The 20,243-nt window shown below is 43.5% G+C and overlaps 3 protein-coding genes across 4 annotated transcripts; all 3 read left to right on the top strand.

Moving 5' to 3' along the window:
- Positions 1-342: 342 nt before the first annotated feature.
- LOC139678852 (ovomucoid-like) lies at positions 343-2,465 on the top strand. Its single transcript, XM_071570064.1, has 4 exons — positions 343-463; positions 1,282-1,298; positions 1,720-1,844; positions 2,273-2,465. Exons 1-4 carry the CDS (start codon positions 409-411, stop codon positions 2,316-2,318), a joined length of 243 nt encoding a protein of 80 aa, XP_071426165.1. The 5' UTR covers positions 343-408; the 3' UTR covers positions 2,319-2,465.
- A 3,906-nt stretch (positions 2,466-6,371) lies between these two features.
- LOC139678944 (double-headed protease inhibitor, submandibular gland-like) lies at positions 6,372-12,374 on the top strand. Of its 2 annotated transcripts, XM_071570231.1 has the most exons (9): positions 6,372-6,467; positions 7,978-8,178; positions 8,647-8,669; positions 9,226-9,359; positions 9,615-9,660; positions 10,553-10,680; positions 10,820-10,871; positions 11,575-11,699; positions 12,184-12,374. In XM_071570231.1, the coding sequence occupies exons 2-9, from the start codon at positions 8,121-8,123 to the stop codon at positions 12,227-12,229; spliced, it is 612 nt and encodes a 203-aa protein (XP_071426332.1). In that variant the 5' UTR covers positions 6,372-6,467; positions 7,978-8,120; the 3' UTR covers positions 12,230-12,374. The 2 variants fall into 2 exon arrangements, with proteins under 2 accessions (XP_071426332.1, XP_071426331.1); XM_071570230.1 differs by lacking the exon at positions 6,372-6,467 and having other exon boundaries at positions 7,829-8,178.
- Positions 12,375-15,487: 3,113 nt separating this feature from the next.
- LOC139679024 (serine protease inhibitor Kazal-type 6-like) lies at positions 15,488-19,707 on the top strand. Its single transcript, XM_071570384.1, has 4 exons — positions 15,488-15,605; positions 17,710-17,741; positions 18,684-18,796; positions 19,543-19,707. Exons 1-4 carry the CDS (start codon positions 15,548-15,550, stop codon positions 19,586-19,588), a joined length of 249 nt encoding a protein of 82 aa, XP_071426485.1. The 5' UTR covers positions 15,488-15,547; the 3' UTR covers positions 19,589-19,707.
- The last annotated feature ends 536 nt before the right edge of the window (positions 19,708-20,243 follow it).

The raw sequence follows: 20,243 nt of genomic DNA on the forward strand, positions 1-20,243 counted from the left end.
AATCTGACAGCAGTTGCTGCTCAGGTTTGTACAGTTGCTCTTTTGCCTGCAGGAATTTTCTATGATCCTTCAGAAAGAAACTGTCATATATTTCACTTACAATAACGACACAGAGGGTGTATCTAACACATCTAAACTTCTTGTGACTCCCGTTGATGAAGAAACATCCTTCCTGGCTTACAGCATGGCTTCCCTCTATCGAGATTGCCACTGCAACAAAAGACTGGGAATGTTATTCCAGAGTAAGGGTGGATAAGGCAAATATGAACATGCACAAACATGCACAATCACACACACACCCAATCGTGCAAGCATGAATATAAGTGCAGTTACCACCTGAGGGCAGAGTCAAGACTGTGTTCACTGAGCAAAAGCCAAGCTCTGCTGCTCACAGTCGCTCCAGCCACCATGAAGACGACAGGTGTGTTGCTGCTGATCGCCCTGGCCCTTTGCTGTATCTCAGGTGAGTTGCTCCACTGCCTCCTGCTCTGCCTTTGAGTAAGCGCTGACTGTCTTTAGAACCACAAAAAACATCCTCAGACTGGAAAGAGCTTCATTCTGCAAGGACTTATTTACTCCTAGAAAGATAGTGTTGAAAAGACTTGACATCAAAGACTATCACTTATGGGGTAATATTTTAGCAACAGAACTGAGTGGGTAAGAACAACTGTGGGAACAGCTCTACTCTCAGTGCTAGTTTATGCATAATGAAAGAAGTGACATGTACGTGGTACAACCTGGAGACTCAGACATCCAGTATTTAACCTCTGAAATGTTGCTGAAACAAAAATTATTTTACTGAATGAAGTAGTCATCCTGAACTGAGATGCAGTTTGAGAGCCTGAACTGCTGTAGAAGCTTTATAAATTTACATCTCAGTAAATATTCCTCTTATTTAAGAATAACTGTGGCAATGCACATAAGATGCTGCCTCTGTGTACTTGTCAGGTTTATGACCCTGTTTGCTTCAATAACTCACTTTGCTTTGGGTATATGTCCTGATCCCTCTTTTGAACCATGGAAACTGTCTCTCTTTTTCCATTTTGCATACCCTTTTGCATCTTGACTTTAACCCTCATTAAAAAGAAAACAATACTACAGAATCAACATACAGTAGGGCACAAAATGTTTCCTGAAATTCCTTTTGTCTAAGAAGTAATTTGCTAGCACACAGTGAATTGGAAGTTGTATATTCAGGGCTTTCATTCACAGATTTTAACTCTAACAGAATCCATTAATTACATTTGTAACCTATTTCCTTTTTTCTTCTTCCCCCCCCAGCTACTGGTGCACTGCAGGTAAGGGACAGATTTTTCTACTTCCCATTCTTTTTTTCCTTAATGCAATTTCTGTCTAAGTCCTTACTAATCACATTTTGATCGAGCCTTGGAAATCCTGAGACATCCAGCTGTCTGAACAATGTTTGCCACAGACATCATTGGGTGAAATTGCCATTTCCATCTGGTGATAGTTTCAATAAGTAGGGCAGTATTCAGTTTATGTCCAAGTAATTGACGAAGTTACTGCAGCATTATTTGCAGTGGTTATGCAGGCTCTGCATGACTGGAGGCAACATACTGCTGTATCCTGCCCTTTCCCTGGGCTTTTTTCTCAGCATCTGTTTCTGGACAATAAGTGGTGAGATCAGGGGGTGTATGGGTCTCCTAATGTCACCTTTCTTACACATCTTTGGTTGAGAGCTTTTTTTTGTGAATACAGGTTGCATCGCAGTACTGCAGGGACCACCCGTCATACAGAAATTTCTGTACCATGGAGTACATGCCACACTGTGGGTCTGATGGTGTCACGTACAGCAATAAATGCTTATTCTGCAACGCATTCCTGTATGTATGAAATCTATCTCTTCACTAACTAAATTAGCTTAGCTTAAATTATCTAATCAGACTCGGAGTCTGGTTGGAGAAGTAAAGTTCTTTTATTTTGTTTACCTGTTATCTCACTAGCAAGGCTAATTCTTTTATTGGGGGAATTTGCCAGGAATTCCCTTCTTGCATGTGTAAAGAGATAACATAGAGTTCTGCATTTCTGTCTTAAGTGATTTGCTGAAGAGTTTTCTTCAAGCAAACAAAGTCTATTTCCTACAGACTATTTGTTCTTTTAAATTAAGAATTTATCTTTTCTTTGTATGTTACTAATAAAAGGAAATAGTTGGAGTAGAGTTCAGAAGTTCCTTTGTGGTATAGGGGAGAGACAGATCAACAGTAAAAGCCCAGATGTTCCATCTCTGAGTTACTGATTTCCTTTTCTGCAGGAGAAGCCGTCAGACTCTCCAACTGAAGGCGATCAAATCCTGTTGAGTTCTCAACTGCCTTCATCTGAAAAAGAGGATCCGTCCCTGGCGATGTTCCCCATGGCAGATTATTTCCTAAAGCCTTAGTCTGACCCTTGAAAGCTTCTGATGAATCTTGAAACCTTTGCTTAATAAAGAAAGTCCTTAGCATTTATGTTTTGCTTTACTCTCATTCTGGTTTTACCTAAGTTGTTGCATGATTACAGCGCTGCAACAATCCTGGGGTGCGGGAATTAATGGGCAAATTATTCCAGGGAGAGGGAGTACAATGTTCCAATCTACAAAAAATGAACCCCAACTGCAAAGGGAATGGGTAGATTTTGTAGGCATCTGCCTTCATCCAGCTTTCCAAAAGAAAACCAGGGCTGGTTCCTGGTGCTCCTGTTAATTTACTCCACAAAGGGTATATCAGAGACACATGGTCTGCTTGGGCAAGAGGAACTGTCTCCCTCCACAGCTGCTTCTGTCAAATACCTGCAGCCTCACAGAGTTACTGTTTTGCAGACTGGCAGCATGAAGAGGCCCCAGGTGAATCTCAGTGTTTACATAATTAGGCACAGTCCCAAGATAGTTGCAAATGGGGTGTTTTGGGCCTGTTCTGCAAAAGCCATGGTGGCACAGAGGGTCCTGCTGGCACCGTGAGCTGTTCATCCTTGTTTTGGTTTCCAGGGTTACCCTCCATTTTTTATGGCCACAAGAGAAGAGGCAAGGGTGAGATTCCAAGTTGTGTCTCTTCCCCTCACAGGCAGGACTGGTAACCCACCTTTTTCAACCTGCTTTGTTTCCCAAAGCAATAGCACAAGGTGTTTTCCCTGGGCAAACAGGATACATTGCTGCCCTTGTTAGTGTTTGTAATGTTCAGTGCTGAGAAGTATTGCAGAAAACCAGTGGGCAGCCAGTCCTAACAGACCTGATGTTCAGAGGACTGCCAACAATCACCAGCACAGCCCGTTCTGGCACCTCACCCATCACTTAGCTGCTGCTTGGATGTAATTACGTCAACTGTCGCTTGTAGAGGATCCTTTGAGATTCTTCGGCCTCTGGAAATCTCGGCTGATGAAAGGAAGGTCTCAGAGTCATAGTGTTAATTTATTATTCATTAACAGTGAGGCGCTGGCAGTGCCACGTGCTGTACAGGCAGCAAGTCTCACAGTCAAATAGTTAATGATCTTAAGTGACAATGTGTCACTTCCCAGAGACTGGAGAGAGCAGCTCTCTAAAAGGAGACAATTTATTTCTGAAAGACATGACTCTCTGCAACCATTTAGTGCCAAGTGCCTTCCCGGGGCTGGAATGTCCCTTGTGTGAGAGGGAGGTCTATGTGCAGGAAGGCATTTCAGTGTCAGATGCAATTTCTGAGGTCCAAGATAAATTGAGGCTCTGGGAGGGGTGTGGGGCTCAGAGGCTTCATGTTCCTTCTTCTCCCCTTCCATGAGCATGGGAGTCGGGGTAAGAGAACACCAGCTCCAGCCCTCATTTTCTTTCCTGGGGAACAGCAGAGAGGATGAGGATGGTCTTCAGGAACTATGATGCCTCAAGATCCTTGTGATTCTCAGCCACACCATGGTATCTTCCAGAGGCTATGTCTGCTAAAAAGCAAAATCCATCAGGAAACTGAAGGGAAATTGTGAGTAGAAATGGACAGGGACAGAGGATCCTCCACCCTGCTGCAGGGTTAGCAGTATTGGACAGGAGTAACTCAGGGCAGAGCAGGACCCCAGTGGCAGCCCCGGCCTCCTGCCCCAGTAGGCTCATCCTGCCCATCCTGCTCCTTAGGATGGAGAGAAAGACAGCCCTCCTTTATGGGCATCTTGTTGGAAATTATTTTTTTAATTGCTTCTCAATAAAATCCTGCCACAACAGCACAAAATCCTCTCACCATTACCAATCTAACTCTCCCTCCAGGAAATTCAAGGCAGGAAACATTGTCTGCCTGCTGAGGTATTTTATGGAACAATTCTTGAAGCAGTATCTTGGCACTTTATGTCTTTATCTGATGTCTATGAATTTAGGAAATACCATTTAATGACTTCACAACCTGATAAACACATGGCATGTACTTTTTTTTTTGCTTTATTTTATATTGATCCTTCTGTTTTATTGCATTGTTCTTCTTTTTGCTGGCCAAAATATACCTCAGGCCAGTCTAGACCTTTCTGTTAATGCAGTTTCTCTCTGAGGCTTTGTTCAGGATAAATGGTTTGTTATTACGCTCCTTCTTGATGAGGAGAAAAATAAAATTATGTTTTAAAAGGAAATCAATTGCAGAAGTCATTTTGGGGGGCTGTCTGTGTCAGAGCTCTTGCAGAGAGGCAGAGCTGAGAGTCACTCAGGGAACGGGATCGTCAGCCTTTTGCTGTTAAAATGCAGCTCCCAGACAGTCAAATTATTCCAGACACCCTTGCCTATGATACCATCTATTCTTAAAAGACTGGAGATACGCAGGCAACAATCTGATAGCTGAACTACACGGAGAAATATTAGGTGAGTGTGGCTTAGAGCAGGGGCTTTGCTGACTGTAAATTGAATTTATGTTCTCATAGAAGATCCAGCTCTGCCCCCGTGTGCAGAGGTCTGGGAACAGCAACATGTCTGAGAGCTCTTGCAATGTTCCACATCGCCAATCAACCGCAGAGAAACGCGGTTTGTGTCTGTTTCTACAGCAGCACAGACTGGAGCGTGGCACTGCTTTGTCCTCAGTCACGGTGTGACAGCAGGGTACCGGAGCAAGGACAATGATACCGCTGTTGGAATAACAACATGACTTTTTCATGCACACATCCACTTTTTTATTTAAAACACAGGCAAAAAAAAAGAGAGAGAGAAAAAAAATAAAAAAAAAGGGTATCATTGGGTATCATTGCTCTCTGTGGACAGATGAAGCCTCTGACAAATTTTAAACTAAAGCAGGGAACATCAATGAAGAATTCCATAGGTTGTGGTAGACTATGGATTTTCTCGAGATAGGGAATCTCAGGACAAAAGTAAAAGTTTCCCAGGAAAATATCAGTGCTGCTGCTGGATTAGAACCTGGGTAGAACTTCCAGAGTTACTGGAAATTTACCTTAATACAAGAGAACACATCATATGAGTGCCATCCCATTCATGTGGCCATAACCTTCTTGAAAGTTTGCCCTCTAGGAACCTGAAACAGTGGGAAGAGTTTTATTTAAGCTTTTCTATGGATCTCATATCTGTAGAAATGTTAAAATAATCCTATGCTGAAAGTCACTTTACCAAGCCCATCACGATACCCCTGAATCTCAGAATTACGGAATCTCAGAATCACAGAATATTTTCAGTTGGAAGGGACTTCTGAAGACCATCCAGTTCAACCCCCTGCGAAGGCAGGATCACCTGGAGCAGGTGACACAGGAACTTGAATGTCTCCAGAGAGGGAGACTCCACGACCTCCCTGGGTTCCTGTTCCAGTGCTCTGCCACCCAGACTGGAAAGAAGTTCTTTCTCATGTTGAGGTGAAACTTCTTGTGTTTTAGTTTAGGGCCATTACTCCTCCTATTGCTGGGCACCACTGAAGAGTCTGGCACCTTCGCACATATCAAAGAGGTGCTTGGATTCATTTTGCCCTTCCCATTTGCAACTTGTGTATGACATTTTGTGAGGCTCACTGCCTGGGAACAGTTGTTTTTTACTGTTCCTAATGCCTGTTTTCAGCCCATCTGTTTCCTCACAATTACTCCTGCCCTATTCCTTCTGTATCCTATTAATGTTACTCGTTGTGCAATCCCTGTCACACCTGCCCCAGCAGCTCTTGCAGCCCTGCCCTGGCTGCTGTCCACTATCTCCCATCCCTATCCACAGACCCTGTAGCAAGGGTCCTTCTTTGCTTCTTCTTTTCTCCCTGCTGCCCCATGAAGTGGCAGGAGTTGCTGGAGGGGAAAAGCTGCTTCTGGAGCAGTCCTGGCTGGCCATCAAGCCCCTCAGAAGTGGCCTGTGGATCAGAGGGGAACTTCCCAGGGGATCTTCCCAGCGGATCTAACTAATGAAAGGGCAGGTGTTGGGCAAACATGAGAGCGGTGCCACTCCCTGGCAGATACCTGCCACGCACAACAGCTCCTGTGTGACTTCAGCCCGGCAAGAGAGGGAACAAGAGAAGCAGCACAGTTTCTGCTAACTGAGAATCTCAGATCTGGAGGTGGGTATGGAGAAACTAAGGTTGCAGGGCTGAAGAGGGGACAGACTCTGTTCCTGTAACCCCCTCAGCCACCACAGAGCTGGCAAGCACCACATCCACCAGTGGCTGGTGTAAGTTCTGAGAAAGCTTTGTTTTCATGGTTTGGCATTCTTGCCCCTAGAAAATAATCAATATTAATGCTTCCGCAACTACTGCTTCCTTTCCAAATATGCTTGCAATCAGTTCAAGGAATCTGAAAGTCAACTCACTCAGGATGCTACAAATGCAACAGAAACAATTTCAAAGGAACCCTTCAACTTGTGATATTTGTGAATGAGATCCAAATAGCATTATTCATTTATTTTTCAGGAAAATGATTTCATTGATATAATCAGGCCAAATCCCACAAGCTCTATTCTGTGACTACAGTTCCCTTACACTTTCAGCTACATTTTTATGATTTATCTGCTCATGCCAAGTGTTGAACATCTCCCGGGATAATAAGAAAACCAATTCTGATTTTCTATTTAAAACTCAGGCTGCCTTTAAGCCACATGTATGAATCAAGCTTCTTCTAAAGCACAAACAAGTTCCATCCGTCATTTCCTTCCGTGACTACCTTAAATCAAAAATTTATTATTTTATGCAATATCCCTTATTTGTTTTTCCATATACTTGTGATAGAGTTGAACCACTTAGCAGAGCCTAGCACATTATTTATCACTTATCTTCCCTAAAACACGACTTTCAGCTGACACTCTAAATTTAATGCCATATAATTGTGGGGGAAGGGAAGAGCATAACAGCCTGCCTTCTGTTTGCAGCTACTGGAAATTTTTCTGGAATGTCTTTGGTATTAAGAAGCCAATTTCACCTGCAGAGAATACAACTTGCTTGCCATTAATAGGAAACATATTTACGTGCATATTTAAGGCTACTTATTCTCATAATTTCTTAATCAGACTCATGCCCATTGGCAAAAGATGAATAATTCTTGCTCCCAAATAGAATTATCTTATAAACTTCTGAGGTTTTAGGTAATGCTTTCCTCTTTTGATGACTTTCTCCTTCCTGTTGGTGAGAAATCCACTGTACCATAAAATTACAGGAGAGAATGTGGAGAGATTCATTGAGTCTTCGAGATCCTTTAAAGCACACTGATATCTGCCAAACTCCAGATCTGATGTCTGTAAAAGCTCAGAGTGTCCCATGATGCTGTCCCCTCACTCTGCTCTACCATGAAAGTCTCCTGGAGCCCCGTTCATGACTACCATGTGTGATAAGGTGTGCACAAGTAAAACACTTCCAACAAATGGGCTTTTTTTCCTTCCCCAACTTCCATACGTAATTTCACAACATCCACAATGAGACAGTACTCCTGTTTGGAAAGTACAAATCACTCATTGTACAGTAGAGCGCCTTTGTTAGCAAGCTGGGTGTAGCTCAAATTTTTGTTTAATTCTTCTGGGCATCTCTCTAACAAACAAGTATTCTTTAGAGCTCAATTCAATAATCAATAAAATTTTCTTAGTTTACAGAGCAAATAATTACTTTCTGTGATGACTTCACAAGGCTGGGGAGATGTGTATATATAGTGGGGAGAGAGGAGGCTGAGAACCATCCACGAACTCACCGGCTACCGACTCCAGTAGCAGCTGTTACAGCACCAACAACATGAAGACGGCAAGTAACGTTGCCCTTCTTGGGCTGCTCCTTTTTGCCTGCCTTTCTGGTAAGTCATTTTTGTTACAGTCTGTGCTGGCATCTCTAGTGCTCCTGATCCTCTGTGTGTCGATATACATCCTTAAGGAGAGTACAGCCTTTTGGGGATGTGATGATTTAGGAGTATATGGGCTCCCCTTTAATGAATGTCACCCTTGTGCAGATAAATACTGTAGGTCAGTAAGATCTATGTCTGCTTTAAGTTAGTGGGGATAGTAGTGCTAAAAAAAAGGAGACTATTTTATGTTCTATTTCTTCTTCAGTGAGTCAAAATTTCTGGTTTCACAAATAATTGAGTTTTTTAATCTCAGTATATAACTTCTCATATACTTGGAGTAGATAAAACATTTGGGAAAACAATAATTTCTCAGTAATGAGAAAGTGTATTTGGTTACTCTGTAGTGGATTTGATAATTCCAAAGAATTTTAGTCAAGAACATTGTACAATTTTACATTTTATAATCTGTTTTTATTGCAGATCTTGCTGTTGCTCAACGACGGGTGAGTAGTAGATCCTCTTTGTCATTTAGTCCTGATTTCTAAGTCTAGATGAATAATTCATACTCACACTGTATTCCAGGGAAGGCTTGAGATTAAAAAAATGGGAGAGTGAATAAGAGAGAAGTGCACTTGGGGGCACTTTTCCCCAACATAAGAAAATACCTTTACCAGGGAAAGATAACTTACCACATTGATGATTAAAAAGACAGTGATTAATAATGTAGAGTGCTAGTCAGCACAGCACAGAGTGCCAGCAGGAAATCTATATGACTATTGAATAACTGCCTAAATATCTTCCCTGTCTTGATTCCCCATGGAATGATCATTTTTGCCTGTAATTCTTGCCAAAAGTACCTTAAGTCTTACTAGCAGAAAAGGTGCTTTCGTTTGGTGTAAGGAACATGGTATATTTTGTTTTCTCTCTTCTTCACCATGGAGGAATCAGAGGGAAAAAAAAATCCTTAAATGTCAATAGCTTCCCAAATGCAGCAAAAACATGATTAGCACAAGAACAGTCTCATCTCCACTTGGAGATGTTACAAGTCCTCTTTCACAGGCCTCCTGCAGCGCCTACCTGAGTGGCATGTCTGGAAAAACCATGAGTATTGCCTGTCCTCGCAACTATGACCCTGTCTGTGGAACCAATGGCCGAACCTACCCCAATGAGTGCTCCCTCTGCAAGGATTACCTGTGAGTAGAAGGTCTCCCAATCACCTACAATGCCAATTCAAGCAGCAGGCAAAAGTCCTTGGCATTGTGACTAATTATGGGGTGGACTAGATTTTCTGAAGTTTCTGCCTTCCCTAATGCTCTTGATCTTCCATGTCAAAGCTCCAGAAACTGATTAATCACTGGGGCTTTATGAGTGGAGAGACTTAATGATTGAGATGACTACATGGTATGAAGAGATTAATCCTTCCTTTCCTTCTCTCTTTCTCCCTCTAGCCGTAACCGTTTCCTTGACAAGAAACACGATGGAAGATGCGTTAAGGTATGTCTGAGAATGGTTCTTTCTCCTGCTGCTCTGAGCAGTGGTGGGTGAAATTATGGCAAAGAGCTAGACACAAACCTTGCCTAGGATTAATTCTCTACTGAACCCACACAATTTTTTACTGTCAGAAATGGAATGAAAATGAAGAATTTCAAATTTGCAAGTTTTTTAATTTACATTTTGTTTAACTGTTAAAATCAGTGACTTTTAAAATGCAAAATATCTTCTGTATAACTCCACATTTTAGAAAAGAAACTTTTGATTTCAGTAATGTTTCACTCAGCATTATGAAAATGCTTCTTCTTAGATTTACACTTAGAGACTTGTTGAAGCTAAGAAATTCCCAGGGGAAGTTTGGATTTTGACTAAATCATAATTTTGTAACAGAAAAAATGGTTCTATTGGAATGTCTATGGTAAAGTTTCTTTATCAATATATGGAGCTACCATGAAGTGGCAAAGCATGTCTATTTTTAGTTTAGAGAGAGAGAGAGAGTAAAGAAACACTCTGGCTCTGCAATTTAACATAATACAATGACTTCCATTTCAATACACTGAAAGTAATTGCAGAAACAGTGAGCTGAGCATAAACTCCATTTTAAAGAGGCAATGGCACGTTGTAGTAGAAGTTGATGCTGCATAAGGTATTTTAGGCAATGATTCTTCATGGTGGCGTAAAGGGTGAAAATCCCCAAGATGACAGGGATGAAACTCACTTCAGAACAGCAAGTTATTTCATCTGTGCTCCTCCAACTCCACCACACTGCAGCTGGAACACCCTGTCCCCTTGCAGCTCTGGGGAAAGGAGGAGATGTCTCTTGCACCAGGCTCCACTACACAGGGCTGATGTAAAGAGAAACAGAGATTAAAATGCAGTTCTGTGACTGTTTCAGGTCGACTGTACTGGTCACCTGAAGCCCGGCAATGGTTTGTCTATCCCCTGCACCCTGGAGTACTCTCCCATCTGCGGCACCAACGGCATTACCTACAGAAACAAGTGCCAATTCTGTAATGCTGTGGCGTAAGTGAAGGGCCTGGGTTGGGGCGGGCTTTCTGGATCAGTAGTTGCTCTTCTTGGTATTTGGAGCATAACAAGGTAGTTTGACTCATGAAGCAGCTGCACTGTGCTCAGTCATTCTTAATTCCCTTTCTTTCCAAAGGAGCGGACTGGAAATCAACCTGAAGAACTATGGACAGTGCTTCAATCAGCAGGTAAGGCACAGAAATCTGCACTCTTTACTGCTGTTGCATTTTGCACCACAAATTCACTGATTCATGACTAAATAACAGAAATGTCTGCACTGTCCTAGTGCATTTGGTCTGGAGATAGGATTTGAGGAAAATAGTTAAAGGATGTCAGGGTCAACAAGCATGGAACCAAATCCATGGCACAGATTTGTGGTCCCCTCTCTGACCTGGGAACACAGAAAGCAGTGGGTGGTGAGACCTTCATTTACTGGGAAACTGGATGAGCAGGAGATGCTGTGTCATCCTGTCTGTGGGAGAGCAGGAGGGTCCTGTACTACCAACACTATTAGCAGCAGTGATTTCCCAGATGGAAGTACTTGGTGTGTTGGGGCTTATGACCACCTCTTTTCTGTTCACTTGCCTCTGCTTGCCTGCTGAGCCAGAGCAGCCAGTGGGAGTTCCAGTCTGGAAATATCAGCATGGTTATTTCACTACTGAAAGGAGTATTTATTAGGTTTTTTTGCCTCTGAACATCTCCCTACTTCAGGCTGTTCCAGGCAGGCACATTCTCTGCCTCTGAGTTTGCAAAATTGCTGGAATAACAGAGCCCTGCTCCTGCAAAGTGCTTTTATGCTTTGCCATATCACGAATATTAAATAAACATAAAGCACTTATGTAGGAAAATAAAGGTAACAAAAGCTTTAAAACCTGTTTTTTTCTCTATTAGCAGCAGCAGAACATTGACTGCAGCCAGCAGAAAGGCAACACTTTCTGCACCTCTGAGTACATCCCTCTCTGTGGCTCCGATGGCAGAACTTATGGAAACAAGTGCCAGTTCTGCAATGCAGTTTCGTAAGTACAGAGCTCACCATGTGGCCATGAAATAGAGGAGCTGGAGCACATACACAGCACTGGCGGCTATTGTGGAAGTCCCAGAACTCCTGTTAGCTGCTTGGTAAATCCATTCCTGCCCTGTGTTCCTCTCCCAGTGCTCACTCCTGTGTCACCCCCCAGGCACTGCACATCTTAAACCTGAGTGAGTCTTTTCCTTTCCTTGAAATTTAAGCCAGATCCCTGTGTGCAGGCTCATAGCTTTGTTTAGTCCCTTCTGGACAGTGATTGAAACTGTGACTGTAAGAAGTGTCCAAAATTATGGGGTTTGTCCCAGATCTCTTTGACATATGAAAATGTGTAACCTGGGGAATCAGAAAGGAGATGAAAAACTGAGTGAAATACTTTATAACTTGGAGAGAACAAGGACATTTATCTTATTTGGGTAAAGTTAGGCCGTGAAAGTGAGATTCATACATGTAACTTTGATCTCTTTTCTCTTTAGCCGCAGCCGTGGAACTCTGTTCTTCAGTCACCATGGCGAGTGCTAAGCGCTGGAGCTGGACCCTTCATCATGACTTTTCCCTTAAAATTTTGCAATCAAACATGCTCTTCCTTGCTCCCTCAACTGTTACCCATTGGTCTCTGCTTTGATTGATCAATAAATTAAATGCAGCCACAATCTTTGCCATAGAATGATTGGTTTTGGTTTTATTTTCAGGGTAGGGGTAATGGTCTTCAGGCTTTTGGGTATCTATCTGTCAGGCAGGAGAAGTTGTGGAATAAACCACAAGAAAGAGCAAAACTTAATGCCCATCATACACACCCCCAAGTCCTCACAAGAGAATGTCACTCTATGGCAAACCATCAGAAGAGAAACCAAGCTACAAAGTCGTGCTGCTTTCCTAATTTTGATGTCTTACAGAGTGTAAATGGATTTGCCTTTGTTACAGCACTGGGACTTGAGGAACTGGTCCTTTTAGGGGCTTTGATGTAGGGGGATGGTCCTGAGTAATTATGAAAGGGGGCCATGGTCAGCCCTACCTGGTCTCACCTGGGAAAGAGGCAGGTCTGGTGGTGTGTTATGAAAAGGAGGATTATGGCAAAGGGAGGATGTAGCTCATAGGGAAGAACATTAGGAACTGCTGCTTCCTTGAAGGGTGTGTCCACCGAGACTGTGCTCATCAGCAGAAAATTGCAACAAGCTAGGCAAGGCTGTAATGAGCCTAATGAGAACCTGAGGAGAAATCTGATTGGGCTCAGGCTTTCAGCTTCTTGAAGAAGAGAACTGCAAAGCTGTATTGGAGGTATTTGAGGGAAAGGTAAGGCCAGAGACCCTTCAGGAATAGGTTTTGGATTTTCTAACTTCAGGAAAAAAGGGCCAGCAGGTGTGCTAGTAGCTCCATCATGCTTTCTATCGTGGGAAAAAAGGTGTGGAGATAACATCTTTGTGGGAGCCTAAAGAGTGTGCTGGAAGAGCAATGATGTATATGAACGTTCATGATGATGTGCCACCCTTTTCGGTGAGTCATGGAGTTAATATGCAAACAGCAAGGGCAAAAATTCCCAAGTGCCATGGCTCACACATTCCCTTCGTCAACCTTTCTCCACCTCCCATTCTCTTGTTATGTAAAAGAATACCTCTTGCTAAGGCTGATATTAGGACAAAATCTGTGACTTCCAAGCCTTTTCTTTGGGTCTTGCTTCCTGAAGCAGATAATTTCTTACCAGGAATTTTGTAGGTGCTTCCCACCAGAAGATAAGAGGCTTATCCTTCCCCTAGAATCATCCCATAGCAGTGCTCCTAGGAAGAGAGATGGAACTTCTTATTTTCAGGTGTTTTTGTATATTGGTACAGGCAATATAAAGGTTTTGTGTCTGCTCTTAAGAAATGACAGACTGGAGAGTCATGGGAGTCCCCACTGTTTATCTTTTTGTGTGTCTGAAGAATAGTTAAGGAACAATACAAGTAGCTGGTGGATGTGAGCAGAGACCTGTCAGCATAGGACAGAGTTTGGCTATAATTTCTGGTCAAGAAGGTTTATAGAGTGGCCACTGACTAGTGGAATAGCAAGGTCTTATGGTGAACCCATAAGCCCAAAGAAGAGCAGCTCACCTGAAGCAAAAGGGAGGGAAAATGGGGAATATATGACTGTATCCCTGATGCCTCGTGAGACTATAAGCAAGGACTCTTTAGAAGATGGAAAGGTTTGTAGTGTTTAAGTCTAAAGACTGGCCCAGCACAGGTTAGTACTCAGCTTGACACCAGCAAGACTTTGCCCAGCTAACCTTTAGACTGCAAAACCAGGTCCAGGTGCCTTTCTTCTATCCCAGGTTGTCAGAGGGACAGAATTCCCTCACCTACACCAGCAAGTGGACTGTTCAGATGTTATAAATAAGTGGAAATGGGTAATAACAATAATCACCTGGTTGGTAATTTAGCCTTTTCCTCTCCTCAGCCCAGAAGGGATTGGTCCTTGCAGTGTGTTTGCTGAGGCTTTAGCCAGTCAGTTGTGCTGCAGCAACCAAAATGTTTGGGCAGATAAGGGACTGAGGCATTAAGGCTGTGGTTATGAGCAGTGACGTATGAAAGTAGAAAAGGCAAACAAGTAGTGCTGCGAGTGGCAGAACTGAGCGTGGTTTTGAATAGCACTGCAGCTGACGGACTTGATAACTAAATTATATGAGAGGCTGCACTGTGAGCTCACCCTTAGTAGACATCTGAGAATTCACCTGTCAGTCACAGTTTCTCTGCTGTGTGGATTTTCAGATGTCTAGCAAGCTTCAAACTGTTATACTTCCCCAGATGTAGGGCATCCATAACATTGCTCTCCTACAGACATTCCCTCCCTTGCTGGCTGGGATTGTTAGTAGCATCTTTCCTCTATTGCTAGAAAAATGTATAAAAATGTGTTTACTATTTTTAATTCTTTTCAGTCTTGTGTAAAATTTGGTTGGAACTATTTGCAGATTCAAAATTTACTAGGGGAACCAATAAACAGATATATCTATACACATTGCAATCCTAAGCCTTGTCTCCTTAGGAAAGCATATAAGCTTATTCTTATCTGAAGAGGTGTTTGGCGCATGGTGCTGCTGAACACAAATCCTTGCACAGCCTCAGCTGGAAATAGAGCTCAGATCTCCCAATTCCCCATCAAATTCCCTTCATTGCCACTTGCTGTGGGAGCAGAGCCCTAACATATGTTTGTGAGTGTGAAAGACTGGAAAACATTGACACCTAAAGTTTAAATAGTTCAGGGAAGAGAGTCAGCAGTCCTATCTGGAACTGTGCACACAGCAATGAGAGCATGTCACATCCAAGCGCTTCTCCTCCCCAACTCAACAAATTTAGAACCATCCTCAAAAATAGGCAGGGAACAACATATAATTGGTTTCACAGACAACACATTCTCATGCTGTGATTTAGTTTGTAACGTCTAGTGAGTGTCATCACGCCGCACTCAAAGGCTCGGAACTGGCATTCAGCAAGGGCCCAGAGAATGAAAATTACCAGCTTCCCCGATGAATCACTGCTTTGAAAATTCACCCTTGTGAGAATCCTGTGACTATTTGGAAAAAAAAAATAATTATATTACAAGCCTGTCTATCACTCATATAATTATCCCTTTCTAGGTTTGATGTGGACAGGGCAGCATTCCTTCAAGCACAATAAACCAGCCAGGACCAATAATGGCTTTAGAAACAAAGTGGAGAAGTTCTCACAATTAAGGTGGGGAATGAGGACAGCTATGGACAGGCACATAAATACACAGAAATGCAGGTCTGTGTTCACACTGTGGGTTCCGGGGCTGAGACAACACCTCCCTCTCCGATCGTTTGGCTTGGACTAAAGAGCTACCTGCAGCATGAAGGCAACAGGTGCCTTAGTGCTTCTCAGCCTGCTGCTGCTCTCTTTCTTCTCGGGTAAGTGATCTTTTCCCTAGCCTAGAAAAAAAAAAGCCCAAAACCTCTCCTGACAACAATCTTCAGAGAGCCTTGATCACCAGCTGACAGGCTCGAAGATAAAACTGAGCAAGTAGAAAATATCTGCGGGACTTGCTCACTCGTATGACATATTTCCACTCCTCGTGTGTCTCCACAGTGAATAACGCACCAGAGGTGTCACTGGGAGACAGAATGAGCAGATTCTGAGCATCTCCTCAGCAAATGTACCAAAGCAAAGTGTAATAATGAGGTTTTGGTACAAATGTTCACTGGAGAGTTTTGCTGAACCAGTTAGAGAAGAAGTTCACTCACCTCAGGGTCATCTGCCCTTGTTTTGATCCTAAGCATCTTGGTATTTGGTGTTTTCCTTGGAGATGTGCAAACGTAATTAGATGAAAGTTTCAGCTTTCGTTGATGTTGCAGAGAAAAGCTTGAAAATTAATTTCAAATGTCCTCAAGGAGTCAGAACAAAGAGGGCAAATGAAAAGGATTCAGCAACTATTTATCTGGAGATTTACACATCTCTCTGATGACGTGGGAAAGCTGAGTGATGATTTTTGAACATATAGATCCTGTCAGTGTTATTACTTACTTGAGTTCAGCAGACCCAGCTCTACAAGGTTTGTGCCAACAGTTATTGAAGAATGTGTGGAACAAGAATTATTTATACTTGTTTTTCTGCAAATAATTTGAATAAAGAAATCACTTGAGAAAATGGCAAGCTGTGCATGGAAAAAAAGAGGTGAATTGCTTTGTACACACTATTCATTATGAAATATTCATATGACTCTAATTGAGTCTTAATTGGGTCTGGGTTCTGTCAGAAGACTTGAGCTTCCTTCCAAGGCCGGGCAGAAGAGCAACTAATTCTGTGATCTCCTGTAAAATAAACAGATGTCAGGCATCACCACAAAGTCTTCTGTAGCTCCATGTAATATTTATAAAACCTATCTAATGAGCTGTTTTGTAAATAATATGCAGATAGCCATACCAGTGCCTTTACCATTAAGGCAGCCTAGCCAAACTTGAGGACAGGCTAAATTTGCCAGCACCAGCAAAGGGCAGTAGAAATGGCAAAAATAGTAGGGGAGGGTGATGAATGATGTTTGAGCTGACTGAGGATTGGGTGGGATTACCCTTGGGGAGGGCAGAGTGTAGGACAAGGTCCTCTCATCTCCTGTCCTAAGCTCCCTCCTGCCCAGAGCCACTCAAGCAGCATCACAGCTGGCAGTGACCCTGCTGACCCAGCAGGTACAGCCTCAAATCTGAACCTCTGTTGCTGTGTGAAATGCTGGGAATTTGTCCCACAGTGCTGTGACCCAGATTCTGCCAATCTGCATTCAAGCCACCCTCAAATGTCAGGCTCTCCCTTATAGACATGGCAGGGTCGCCCTATTTCACAGCTCTGACTCAACATACACACCTGACTGCAAGCTTTGCTGGGAAGAAATATAAAGAGGATGGACTGATCAGCTCCAAGCCCAGAGCCTGTGGTTACAGAGGGTATTTTTGTACTTGTACTGACTGGCAGTGCCTGTTCAGTCCTATATCACCCCATGACTACTCTTTGTATCTCACACAGGATGAGCCTGTTCTGGGAGAGTCTCTGGACTGTAAAGCCAACCAAGGGGTCTCTTTCTCCATGCCATGCTCCTGTTAGCAGCACTGGCCATTTTCATTGTTCAGAGATGCAGGAGCCTAAAAGCCTAAGAAGTCAATAAAGCTTTAAAATCTCTGGAAGCATGGCTCCAGATTCGCTATGGCAGCTTGCTTCCCTGGGAGTGGCTGCCTTCCAGGAGATTGGGTTATGTGTCTGAGGTGCAGTTAGCAGCTGAACGACTGATTACATGGTATTTTAGTAACATTTTTCAAAACAGAAAAATACTGAAAAGCAATTAAGATAATGTATTTCCTGCACCCTCTTCCACTGTGCAGGATAATGGAGTAGGAAAACCCTGAATTATGTTTCACTGTGATTTTCATAAAGGGTTTGTGACTTTAGTTTCAGACTCTATCAAAAAGTAATGCTAATGCATAAAGTCTCTGGGGTTTATTTTTTCTTTTTCTTTTTTTTTTTTTATAGTTCCAGATGTAGCAGGTCAAGACATTGAAGAGGTTAGTGCTCCTGTTTCTGCTTGCTGAATCTGCACTTCATAGAATCATTAAGGTTGGAAAAGATCTCTAAGATCAATGAGTCCAATCTTTAACCAATCACCACCTTGTCAACCAGACCATAGCTCGAAGTTCCACATCCAGTCATGGCATTATACTTTAGAGAAAAGTTTTTTTATGCAAAATCTTGGTGCTGGGGAAAGAGTTTTTAATGTCTGCTCAGAATAGATGGATTCTTCCAAGAATTCCCAATGGTAGGGAATTCATCACTACGCAGGGGATGTTATGTGTGGCTGTATTAGCAGGTAGACTGGGAAAAAGATGGTTGGTTTAGCAAATGCTTGCCCTGGTTAGGTCTGGGGTGCTTGCACAGGGGAGATGTTTACACACTGCACCAGTTTTGACTTAGCTCCACTGTCCAATCTTTCCTTGAAGCAAATAGGCTACTGAGTGTTCTATTCCCCCAAATTAGGTTTGTCACTGGGGCTTGAACAGAGACAAGATACCTGTACACTTCCTGGGCACCATTTTTAATTCACCATAGACTATGTTTTTCTCCTCCTTCCTCTGGGAAGTCTGAGGCTCAGTAAGCACCAAGCTGAGAGCAGAGTTTCGTAAGACACATGAAGCTGTGAAGCAGGGAGGCAGCTTGGCTCCAAATGCCTGAGAGAGCATCAGTGCTGATTCTCTTCCTGCATGCCTAGGCTAATCCATTCCTGTCACTGGGAGATCAAGATTTCTCTGAGGTGACTACAGTTTCCCTTCTCAAACATGGGGCAAAAATTCCCTTGAAACTCTGCTTTTGCTAATTTCTGAGAGGGCTTTTTCTGTCAGTGTCAGCATTTGTCAGAAAAAGCATTACATTATTGACCTTGTGTCCAATTTGGAAAGTGAAACAAAGCATATAGGAGTACTGAAAGGTTTGGTTTTTTATTCCTTGTGCAGATTTGTAGAGAGTTCCTAAACAGGAGCGTGTACTGCACAAGGGAGTCCAACCCTCACTGTGGCACTGATGGCATCACGTACGGGAACAAGTGCGCCTTCTGCAAGGCAGTGCTGTAAGTGATACAGAAGGAACTGAAATAAGAGAGAATTGTCTTCATTTCCATGTATCTAATGATGTCCTTCATGGAGGGGAGGCCCTGCATCCAGGCTGCTCCTGTTGTACGGACCGGCTCCTGTATAGTGCCAAGCGGAATATTTCCTCCTTGGGGCGGGGCTGTGCAAAAGCGAGTTAATTTTAATTCATTTCTAGGCGTTGCAGGCTGCTGTTGCCATGCTGAGAGGCAGCACGGGGCCTGGGAGGCAATTGCATCCTGCCTGTACCCTCCGCACGCAGTAAATTGATGCACAATTCCCACTATATGCCACAGGCTGCAGCTCTCACTGCCCACACTCCTGGGTACTGAGAAGTGCCTGGAGGAACGTGGGAGCTGAGCCATGCCAAGTTGTTCCTGAAAAGTCTGAATGAACTTTGTGGAACAAGACACAAGATGTCAGAGGAGAACACGGTGTTTCTCCTTTTCCTGAGCTCTGTCACCTTTTAAAGGATATGCAACAGGAGCCAGCCTTCCCGGATGGAATGTGCTTGCAAAATATTGTTTCTTCCTTAGCAATCCTTACATTTAGTGTGCATTCATAGGAAAAATTAGAGAAGAAAAAGGAGAAGAGAAAATGGCTTGATGTTCCCTGTGAGGCATCAGATTACACTGGCACAAGTCAGGACTGTTGGGATGGATAAGCTCTCTGTCCCACACTGCTGTGTCTGTCATTTAGTGATTGGTCTGTCTCACTCTTTTTACAGGAGAAGTGGAGGGAAAATAAGACTGAAACATCTGGGGAAATGCTGAGTCCTCATTGTCACCGACCAGCAAGAGCTGAGCCCCTGTCGGCAGCGGCCACAGACATATGTGCGTGAACAGCAGAGTAGCTCGCCCTCACCCCTGCTGTCTCTGCTCAGTAAAATAAACCTCAGCACAATTCCTTGGCTGGACTCTTTTTTTACCCCATAATACCCAAAAAACGCTTTGATCCAGCCGTGCTGGAGCCTAATGCATGGCTTTCCTATCCTGCACTATTGCATCACCCTCCTCCCGGGAAACAAGGCACTCCCTGTGCCGGAGCGGCGATTCCCACGGTTCCGGTGGGCTGTGCCCTCCCGTCCCCTGCAGCCACAGCTCTTCTGTCCTGTCCTGCCTGAAAAATTGGAACACGGTTGCCGGGCAGCCAAACAGCTCCTGCTCAGGGACTCCTGGCCAACTCTTCCCATCCCAGGGGGTGGGTGACAGCGGGCGCCCCGATTCCCTTCCCAGCCTCCCTAAACGTGTTCCTTCCTCTCTCAAGAGGTTATTGTGGGAGGGTGACGGGAGAGCTGGTGAACAGTGTGACTGCATATGCCTCATCTCCTTTGGAAAGCAGAGACAAGCAAGCTGAGGGTAGGGAATATTGCTCCATTTAAGCCTGCATCAAGATGATGGCAGGCGGAGGCTGGTTTCAGGCAGAGGC

The sequence above is a fragment of the Pithys albifrons genome, chromosome 15, assembly GCF_047495875.1.
Source record: "Pithys albifrons albifrons isolate INPA30051 chromosome 15, PitAlb_v1, whole genome shotgun sequence".
In the NCBI taxonomy this organism is placed as follows: domain Eukaryota; kingdom Metazoa; phylum Chordata; class Aves; order Passeriformes; family Thamnophilidae; genus Pithys; species Pithys albifrons.